The 11,175-nt window shown below is 33.6% G+C and overlaps 1 protein-coding gene across 3 annotated transcripts; it reads left to right on the forward strand.

The window, feature by feature from the left end:
- The first annotated feature begins 2,626 nt into the window (after window positions 1–2,626).
- LOC136227256 (probable aldo-keto reductase 1) lies at window positions 2,627–6,139 on the forward strand. Of its 3 annotated transcripts, XM_066015924.1 has the most exons (6): window positions 2,628–3,163; window positions 3,282–3,424; window positions 4,345–4,512; window positions 4,599–4,811; window positions 4,895–5,067; window positions 5,714–6,134. In XM_066015924.1, the coding sequence occupies exons 3-6, from the start codon at window positions 4,369–4,371 to the stop codon at window positions 5,733–5,735; spliced, it is 552 nt and encodes a 183-aa protein (XP_065871996.1). In that variant the 5' UTR covers window positions 2,628–3,163; window positions 3,282–3,424; window positions 4,345–4,368; the 3' UTR covers window positions 5,736–6,134. The 3 variants fall into 3 exon arrangements, with proteins under 3 accessions (XP_065872000.1, XP_065871996.1, XP_065871992.1); XM_066015928.1 differs by having other exon boundaries at window positions 2,627–3,163; window positions 3,282–4,512; window positions 5,685–6,139; XM_066015920.1 differs by having other exon boundaries at window positions 3,282–4,512.
- The last annotated feature ends 5,036 nt before the right edge of the window (window positions 6,140–11,175 follow it).

Raw genomic sequence — 11,175 nt, forward strand, 5'->3', positions numbered from 1 at the left:
GAGTACACTGGTTCATTCAATGTGTACTGCAAGGAGCATGGTATTCGACATCAACAAACCCCTCCAAAAACACCGCAGTTGAACGGGTTGGCTGAAAGGATGAACAGAACTTTAATGGAGAGAGTCAGATGCTTGCTTTCACATTCAAAGTTGCCAAATGAGTTCTGGGGTGAAGCTCTAGTCGTAGCAGCTTATATTCTGAATCTTTCACCATGTGTCCCATTGGATTACGATGTTCCAGAAAAGGTGTGGTCTGGAAAAGACTGTTCCTACAAACATCTGCGAGTGTTCGGTTGTAAAGCTTTTGTCCACATTCCCAGGGATGAAAGATCCAAGCTTGATGTCAAAACCAAAGAGTGTATATTTATTGGTTATGGCCAAGATGAATTTGGCTATAAGTTCTTTGATCCAGTCCAGAAGAAGTTAATCAGAAGCCGTGATGCGGTCTTTATGGAAGACCAGACAATTGAAGAGATTGAGAAGTCTGGAAAAGATGCTTCCGGATCTGAAACTAGCTCACCAAGCCTTCAGTTAGTGCCTCCAACTACGGTGCCAAGACAGGTTGGAAAAGAAATTCAAATTGATCAACCAGAGATAGTTGCTCAAGACGCTCCCATTCAGAATGAACCAGTTGATACTGATGAAGAGGTTCACCATCAACCACCAGTTACAGAACGTTCTCCAGTTCGAACAAGATCCGGTAGAGCCATTCAACGTTCTACCAGATATTCTCCGAATGATTATGTCCTAGTGACTGACTGGGGAGAACCAGGAAGCTTTGAAGAAGCCATGGATGATGAACACAAGCAAAATTGGATCGAGGCCATGCAAGATGAGATGAAATCCTTGCATGAGAATAAAACTTTTGAGCTAGTGAAGTTGCCTGAAGGCAAGAAGACTTTGAAGAACAGATGGGTGTTCAGAATCAAGAACGAAGAAGCTAGCTCACAACCAAGATTCAAAGCCAGGCTGGTTGTGAATGGATACAGTTAAAGAAAAGGCATCGACTTTGATGAGATTTTCTCACCGGTGGTGAAGATGACATCCATTCGTACTGTGCTGGGGTTAGCAGCAAGTCAGAACCTGGAGGTTGAGCAAATGGATGTGAAGACTGCCTTCCTACATGGAGATTTGGAAGAAGAAATATACATGGAGCAGCCAGAGGGTTTCAAGAAGAAAGGAAAAGAGGATTATGTTTGCAAGCTAAAGAAGAGTCTCTACGGCTTAAATCAGGCACCAAGGCAATGGTATAAGAAGTTCGAGTCAGTTATGGGGGAGCAAGGCTACAAGAAGACTACTTCAGATCACTGCGTCTTTGTTCAAAAATTCTCTGATGATGATTTTATTATTTTATTGCTCTATGTGGATGATATGTTGATTGTTGGCAGGAACATCTCCAGAATTAACAATCTGAAGAAACAGTTGAGCAAGTCTTTTGCCATGAAAGACTTGGGGCCAGCAAAACAAATTCTTGGCATGAGAATCATTCGAGATAGAAGCGCCAAGAAGATATGGTTGTCGTAGGAGAAGTACATTGAGAAAGTACTTCAAAGGTTTAAGATGGATAAAGCTAAAATGGTTAGTTGTCCTCTTGCTAATCATTTTAAACTCAGTTCCAAGCAGAGCCCTTCTACTGAGAAAGAGAAGGAAGAAATGAGCAGAGTTCCATATGCTTCAGTAGTCGGAAGTCTAATGTATGCCATGGTATGCACACGACCAGATATTGCACATGCAGTTGGTATCGTGAGTAGATTCCTTTCAAATCCAGGAAAGGAACATTGGGAAGCTGTTAAATGGATATTCAGGTATCTTCGCGGTACTTCAAAAATGTGTTTATGTTTTGGAGATACCGAACCAGTGCTAGTTGGCTACATAGATGCGGATATGGCTGGTGATACTGACACAAGGAAGTCTACATCAGGGTACCTGATTACATTTGCAGGGGGAGCTGTGTCATGGCAGTCAAGATTACAAAAGTGTGTTGCACTTTCCACGACTGAAGCAGAATTCATTGCAGCAACGGAAGCGTGTAAAGAGCTATTATGGATGAAGAAGTTCTTTAACGAACTTGGCTTCCGTCAGGAAAAATATCAGTTATTTTGTGACAGTCAGAGTGCTATTCACCTTGGAAAGAATTCCTCGTTCCATTCCAGATCAAAGTATATTAATGTAAGATATCATTGGATCAGGGATGTGCTAGAGATGAAGTTATTACAGCTTGAAAAGATCCATACAGATGAAAATGGATCAGACATGTTAACGAAGATCTTACCAAGGGAGAAGTTCGAATACTGTCGAATGGCTGCAGGAATTACGATACCCTCATGTAATCGGGAGGGGGAGAATTGTTAGTTTGAAGTCCCAATTAAATGAGGGATCATTTGTGTAATTTATATTAATTAGAGAGTCTTTTATGTAATTTGTAAATATATATATAAAAAAATTATGAAAGTTGGACCACCGAAATTGGTGGTCCAATAAATGAAGTTGACCACCGAAATTTCGGTGGTCAACTAATGGGCAGCAGCAATTGTTGCTGGCCAACATTAATTAGGCCAACAACAATTGTTGACCTTGTCTCCTCCTTGGCTTTATAAGCCAAGGAGATGCTTAATATATTTTTTGGATTTGAGGGAGTAAGAAATCCAGAGAGTTGATAGGTGAGCAAATTGAGAGTTCTCAATTTGAGTGAGGTACGGGTCTTTAATTTGAGAGTTAGTGATTTGAGGGTAGTCTAATTATTTTCGGGAAGAGATAAAATAGTAAGATAATTATTTTGGGGTATTTTCGGGAAACATCTGAGTGCTACTATTTTAGTCTTATCTCATTGTAACTCTAGAAAGTTTCTAGAGAACGCCCTCTTTGTACGCCTACTATTTTATAGTGGAAGAATTTACTCTCAATCTTGTTCGTGGACGTAGTCTGCTAAAATTATCGGTATCATTTTTATTGATTATTTTGCTCGTCAATATTTTTACGGAATAATTTTTCCGCGTTATTCCCAACACATTTTTCCTTTCACTCCTCTCCACACTTCTCTTGTGATCTCTCTCTTTTCTTTCCTCTGCTCTAGATCGAAACCCTAGAGGTTTCGATGGCGATGGTGATCCTTCACCAAACGACGGTGGTTCTTCCTGCATCGATCAATTCTATTTCATTCAAGGTAAATATCTCTTCCTTTTCACTTTTCAAGATGGATGAGCCTTTGATTCTCTTTTCTACTCGTATCGACTAAACTAACCTCGTCGGAATCCCACTCATTCCGCCGCTGTTACGTTTAGTGCTATTACCTTTGGCTCCATTTGTTTTACCTAAACGAGGAAGGAACGAAGGAAGGAAGAAACAAAAGGAATCGAAGAAGGTAAATGAGGAGACCGGAGATGGATGATAGAACGAAGACATCACTGCTGGTTCTGCTGGTCAGGTAAGTTTCTTGCTACTTCATTCTTTTCTTTCTAGCAGTTCGAAATCACCAATTAAATTTTTTACTGTTGATTTTGTTTTCCTGGGTTTTGTTTTGTTCTTATATGTGTAATGGGTTTTGAATTTGAACTAAGATTGTCCAGATCTATCACTTTACTAACTTTATGGCTTATAGGTCCAATGAGGTGGAGCTAATGTTGTTGTTCATGGCTACACTATGGGTGATAAGCTTGCTGTTGAGATTATTGGCACTTTTGTTCTCCTTTACACCTTTTTTCCTGCTACTGATGCTAATAGATATACTAGAGACCCTCATGTCCATGTAACTATACTTTCTTGGCTTTTTTCAAAACTTAGTTCCTTACAAAAAAGTTTGCTCTTTTTGCTCTCAAATGAACAATAGTTAGATGTTGAAATTCTGAACACAAAAGGCATGATTGTTAAATATGTAAATGAGTTTTCCGAGTTTTGATTAAACTGACATGTCATTTAATTAGATTTGGGAAGGGTCTGATTTTCACTTAATTGGTTCGTGGACATGCTAAACACGTATAATTTTATATTAGAAAGATGTGTATTATGGTTCTTGCTGAATATTATTTCATATGCCCATTCTGATTTACATAGCCTTTTTACTTATAACATGATAATTTACTAGATCAATTCAATCTTGGATGTTTTAATTAAGGATTTGAATTTTCAAGCTTGGTAGTCAGAGTAGAACAGGGAAAATAGAGCAAGGCGAACAATGTGAGGTTCCAGTGACACTGGTGAGCCTTCACCAAATGGCGATAGTGGTTCTTCCTCCTTGGATGTGTTTTGTTTGAATGTTGGTCAATCAGACCACCAATTTCTCTTCCTTCTATTTCCAATTTCAATTTCTGCTCATAATTTCATTTGAACATGTTGATATGATATCAGGTGTCAAAATTAGGGTTTGTATGTATGGGACTTACTGGTGTTTACAATGCACCCATCGCCGAAGAGGATGGAATTTCAATCATAAAGGAAGTATTCAATAGAGGAATTACATTTTTCGACACTTCTGATGTTTATGGACCCCTTACTAATGAACTCTTACTCGCCAAGGTATCTATCAATCTATCTATTCGGTTATTCTCTGTTCTGTTCTGCTCTGCCCAATGTATGTATAAATAAACAATGATGTGTTTCAGGCATTGAAGAAACTGCCGAGAGAAAGAATCCAATTGGCTACAAAATTTGGTGTGGTCGTGGCGAACGGCTCTAGTTTTGTGAATGCTTCAATCAATGGCAAACTTGAATATGTTCGGGCTTGCTGCGAGGCTAGCTTGAATCGTTTGGATGTGGAATATATCGATCTCTACTATGTACATCGTATTTACACTACGGTACCAATTGAGGAAACTGTATGTATGATGTGAATGTGGACATTGATTTTTTGAAATTGATATTAGTAATCTTGAATGCAATTAATTGTGTATTTTGGCAGATGGGGGAGCTTAAGAAGTTGGTGGAAGAAGGAAAAATAAGATACATAGGACTATCTGAAGCAAGTCCTGATACAATAAGGAGAGCACATGTTGTTCATCCTATTACTGCAGTCCAAATGGAATGGTCAATTTGGACTTGTGATCTTGAGGAAGATATAATCCCAATTTGCAGGTGAAATTAGCTAAGCTTCATTGTTTGTTTACCAAATAGAAATCTCTTAGTAGTTTTGTAAATGGAACTGGTGGAGGTAGGATCGTTTCCCCTATCCTTATTTCCATTTAGATCGGGATTCCCTGTTATAGTCTCTATTTCGATCTGGGAATTCCTCCCTTCATTAGGTATATTTGTGTTTTTGTTCATTTTTTACTATCATTAGAAAATCACAATTTCATATCAGGTTCATGCTTTTTGTGATAAATGTGCTTAGTTTGGATTCCTATAACTATGAATTTAACCATGATGCCTAAGTTTTTGAATCTGATGTTTTAGTTTAAATTTTTGCAGCTCTTAATTTAGTTAGACAATTGTAAATGGCAGCCAGTTGAGTTTGAGATTGATGTTATTTTTCTCTACATTTTTTACTGGCATGCATGAAGAACACAAAAATTGTGGTGTGCTATTTTTTATTGAACCTGTTTGGAGCTTTAATTTTTTTTACCCAAACTTACTGGTGCACATACTGGACTTTTTATTTCAGTAGATGTGGATATGCTCTTAAATTGTTTAGTATTAGTTTTAGTTTCTCTGAGCAAAATTCATAGTTTTGATGTGCTAAAAGATCGTTTTAGGTATTCATGAATATCTTTTCCTTCGATAGACATTGGACGAATTTCATGTAGAAGCTGAATGAGTTGAAAGGGGATGCAACATGGGTGCTGATACAACAGGACTACCGAAGAACACAAGATCCCGAAAGTCATGTCACTCAGGGAGCTACAACCTCATTTATATGCTAATGCAGATACTAACGGAGGTGGACGCTCTTATATGCCAGGTCTATATCCGACAGTTGATTTGTGAACATTAGATTGCATGTATATTTAGTCTGTCTTTCTGAAGGTGTTAAGAGGGATGTTGGAAGTTTTGGATTGGGTTCAATTCAACTGCTTATCTTCCAGTTCTGCTGGTCTACCTAGATTAGATTATCATATCTTATTAGTTACATTATATATTTTGGTATATGTAAACTTCAAATATTATTTATTTCTAAATATATTTCTAGTTTTCATGTTTATTGTAGTTAATTTATTATGAAGGTTAAAATATGTGAATAATTGTAACTACAATTATAATGACGTATAAAATTTATAATTATAATTAAATAAATAAACTGTAGCATACTACAAACGAGATTTGTGATAACAGTCCGTAGGCAAATTAGTAAAACATATCCAGTACATTACCGACAGAATGTCTGTCAGAAATTCGTCGGTAAACGGATCAGCTCATGTTTCCACCTAGTCCATTAGCGACTGCTTGTAGTCGCATAATGTAGTCGGTAAAAATTGCGACCACTCAGCGACTAAATCAAACAGTCGCTATAATCTGCGACTATCGTCAAAAACTGGTCGGTGTATGTCCAGCGACTAGCTATTTACCGACTGAATGAATTTGGTCGGTAGACCACTAAATTCAGTCGGTAAACCTCTGTAGCTACCGAATTAGCTACCAAAATTGCGGTAGCTAACTAGCTGTTTTCTTGTAGTGAAAGTTAGTATGAAGTTTAAAAAGTAAAATGAGATAATACAATGAAAAGAATAAAATTAGAAAAAGAAAGTGATAAAAGAAAAGAATAGAAAAAAATAATATTCCAATTATTCCTATTTTATTCATTCTTGCGCTTTTAAGTTTGCGCGAAGCAGATGATTGATAACCTATGTGCATTGCCCTATTAAGTTAACGCAATGCAAATGTCGCTACAAGAAAAACGCGTTTTACTTGTGAAATTTATTTGCAAAAAATTCTGCAGTTGCTTACCAACGGAACAATAGTAGAATTAAATTTCCGTCGATGAATTATCATCTCACCAAAGGAGCTGCTGGTAAAACTTTTCGTCGTGAATTCACATACGGATAGTTTAAGATACCTATAGAATAATTCTATCGGTAAGGAGAAATACTAATTGAAAACTCGAAAGAAATTTTGGCCCCCTGTCTTTTTTCTTCTTTTCGATTCTCCCATATTTATCTATCAGTTAGATTACAACTTTACCAAAACTTAATTTTTCTCACACATTTCGTGTTTGGCCACTCCTTTCCTCTTTCTTTCTCAAACTAATTTCTCGGTACCAACCACCCCTCTTCTCTTCTCTCTTGGAGACACTAAAAACCCAATCCGATTCTTCTTCTTTGCATACTTCCAAATCTTTAAAATTGAAACTCTCTTCGAATCTGATTGTCACTTGCACCTTCTCCCACCGTTCTTATATATCTTTCCGACTTGCCTCAACCTCTATTATCCCCCACGTCCCATTCTTTTTTTCCTAGATATGTAGATACTCATTTTTATCCAATCTCGCCCTGTATATTTCACTGAGATATTTTCAATCTATTTCAGCTTCCAACAAAAGCATTTTGATTTTAGATTGTTATTAGTCATGTGTTAAATATAAGTTTCCATAAATCTATTTTTGGAATTTTGAAAATTATTTGTCACTTTAAATCCCATAAATTTGAATGTGTTTCGAATTGACATCTATACTATATATAACAACGGAACCAGAGAGAATTTTCAAAAAGTGCTTTAGAGGCTTTTTTCGCTTAGTTGGCACCGTAGGAGCAAAAAGAATAAATGAGTTAATGAGTTTTAATTATCTCTATATTATGAATACTATATTAATACAAATTACTAGCCTATTAAAGTAATAAAAGAAACTAAAAGTTACAGCAATATGAAAAAACACAAAACGAAAGAAATTTAAAAGTCACAAATAAACCTTTATATAAAGAATGATATATAATATTTCATCGTTATATTCACTGGCCACCGAAAATCAAAGACCTCATCGACCTTTAATTTTGATTAGGTATTACAGTAAAACCTCGATAAATGCACATCATTGAGACCGGGAAAAAATATTCATTAAGCGATATTATTTCTTTATCGATAAAGGAATAAATTATTTATTTATCGATAAATCAATATTTATTATTTTATAGATAATTTTTCATTTTAAATGCATCCATTGTATGTGGTAAGAAAAATCAAAAGGCATCAATTAAAGTATTACTTGAATCTAGAGACGTTTAATTTTTTTGGTGAAACTTAATGTATTTAATATAGTCTTATAATTTTGTTCTTTCTTCATTAAGAGATGTGGTTGCGGTAATGCGATCCCGCACTAGAAGGGTACCGTGGCACCTAATTCCAGACTGGTCGGAATGCCAGCTTCAACTGCAGGCAATGAATTTCACAGTCTCTCACGTATACCGGGAAGGAAACCAAGTAGCGGACCATCTGGCAAACTTCGGTAGGAGTGCGACAAGGGAATGCTGGTGGGATGATACACTGGACTTCTGTCAATTCCTTCTCCGAGACAATATATGGGGCAGAGCCTCGTTCCATTTCAATTAAGTGGTCCGGCCGACTTATTTTTTCTCTTGTATCCCTATGATTCGTTGACATTGTTTTGATTCTTTCATTCTTTCTAATAAATGGGTCGGAGCATTCGCTCCTTCCTCGCTTCTAATAAAAAAAGAGATTCAGATTTATTTAGGAACGGTTTCCATTGATAAACTGTATTAATAGCATTTTTTTTCAAGAATTTAGAGAATTTAGATTTTCATATCTCCAATTGAAGAAATATGGTGGAAATAGAAGAGACATGAACAACTGAAATCGGAAAAGCAAATGTGTCAAAAATTACAGAAAATCGTTATGTTTCTGAAGGTAAGTATTCGATTTTTTTCCATATGTAGTAGTTATTTTGTTCTCAATTGTGTTGTTCCACATCTCTCACTGCCTTATCTATGTTTTCTTTTTTATTTGTCTTTTTTTTTTCAAAATGACTAAATCAATATTTTGTGTATTTTCGGGGGTGCCAACCTGGTTAGGATTCCCATTGGGCTAGGTCCGTATTTCAAAAAAAAAATATTTTGTGTATTTTCATTCTTTTTTAGTATAAGTTATAATCGTTTCGATTGTTAACTCTAACTAAAATTTGGATTTTCAGCTTTATATGAATTCAATTGTTATGTTTAATTGGAGTTAGATTAATTTTTTAAATTATGAATCTAGTGAAGTCCACTGATTTTTTTAATTTAGGTCTATCTAACTCATATGGATTGAATTTTTTTACTTTTATTCATTTTTAGTACAAATAGATATAAAGTTTCACACGATAGTTGTTTATTGAAGTTGGATATATATTAAATAAAATAATTAAAGAGGTATTGAAACATTATACTTACAATGAAATATCGCAGTTTTGTCATGATTACCATTCTAAGTTTTTTTTTTCTCATTTTTAGTGATGGATTCTATATCTATATTATATATATAATAGTAGAAAAAACGGAGAGAAATTAATGAGGAGAGTTTTAGAGGCATTTTTTTTTGTCAAAATAGTAACAAAGAAAAATAAAAAAATACTATATCTAATCTAATCTAATTTATATTTAATAGATATAATAAAATAACTTACAAAATATCCCAACGAAAAAAATTATATAACGACAAAAAATATTTAAGGATCCATTCAAATTTGATTCATTCAACTTTAATAAATAGCATATAAATCAATAATACTGAAAAATTATATAACAACAAAAAAATATTTAAGGATCCATTCAAATTCCATTCAATTAACTTTAATAAATAGCAAAACCAATATAAACCAAATAAAATTTAAAAAGAAAGACATGTTTATTCCAAATTCATGGATTTATCAAAGATTTTAGAAAGCACGAGAAAAATAATTTTGAGGAAAGCTAGAATTTGATTGAAAAAATATCACCACAAAGTGTAGTAAATATTTCAAAATTGCAAGATTATATAGAAAAAATATTACACAAGAACGTAAAGGAATGACCAAAACCGTGCAAACATATCAACATGGACAATAGATTATGACTTCAACTACTTCCAAACACTATTATCAAGCAATTATAAAAGTATGTTTGTTAATTTATTTATAATTTATAAATTTAAATTATTTAAAAAAATATTAATATCACAATAGGTAAATGGTATAAAATTTTTAAAATGTTAAATTTTTGTACAAAAAATGTATCCACACGTGCAACACGCGTTCACGATACTAGTTTGAATTATGTTGAAGTATCCTATTTGAAATTGAATAAGTAAATATGTATGAGACTTAATTAGATAATTAAATTCTTATTAATAAATTTAAGTAATAGCATTAGTAGACATAAAGGAAATTAATTGAATAATCAAATTCTAATTAATAAAGGTAAATAATGACATTAAATAGAGAAATATTAAAGTTTAAGTGGATAATTAAACTTTATTCATAAAAAAATTACAAAAAAATTAAACTAACTTTTACAAAAGCTCTTCTACAAAAAAAACTTGTAGAAAAAGTTTTTCAGCAAAAAAAAAAAAAGAACTTGTAAAAAGGTGCAAAATAATACAAATTATAATTAAATGTACAATTTATTTGAAAACCTATTACACTTTGTTTTCTATCGCATGTCTAAAAATACTAGTAGTTTTTTTTAAGAGACAAAAAAAAAAATACTAGTAGTTTCATTTAAATTAAATTTGATTATTGACCGTTGGATCTAAATTTATTAAATATAATTATAATACTTTAAATTTCCACCTTGTAGTTTTTATAAGTCTAGATATAGTGAATAATTAATTTTATTTGGTAATTCAGGTCCGTTGAGTAAAAACTAATGCCAAAAAAGTATGGGTAAATTATAACTATGGTCACTGAACTTTATCAATTTTTACAGTATAATCACCGAACTTTAAAATGTAAAATTATTGAATTTTACATTTTGTTACATCCGTAATTATTAAACTTTAACTAACTCTCTTAAGAGACAATTTTGTTACACCCGGTTGGAGCAACGAGGAATGTCAACATTCCAAGAAGAAGAAAAACCCTCAAATTGACATAGGAAAATGGATAAAATACAAAACAAAAAAAATTAAAAATTAAAAAAAGACAAAAATATGTTCAGCATCACCGGTTAACCGATTTTGCCTCAGTTTGTTAATGGAATGTAACATTAAGCTATTCCGTTGTTTACACTTTTCTCTAAAAAAAATAAGTACCTTACTATCAATTTATAAATTTCAATTTAAAAG

Source organism: Euphorbia lathyris, chromosome 1 (genome assembly GCF_963576675.1).
Source record: "Euphorbia lathyris chromosome 1, ddEupLath1.1, whole genome shotgun sequence".
Taxonomy (NCBI): domain Eukaryota; kingdom Viridiplantae; phylum Streptophyta; class Magnoliopsida; order Malpighiales; family Euphorbiaceae; genus Euphorbia; species Euphorbia lathyris.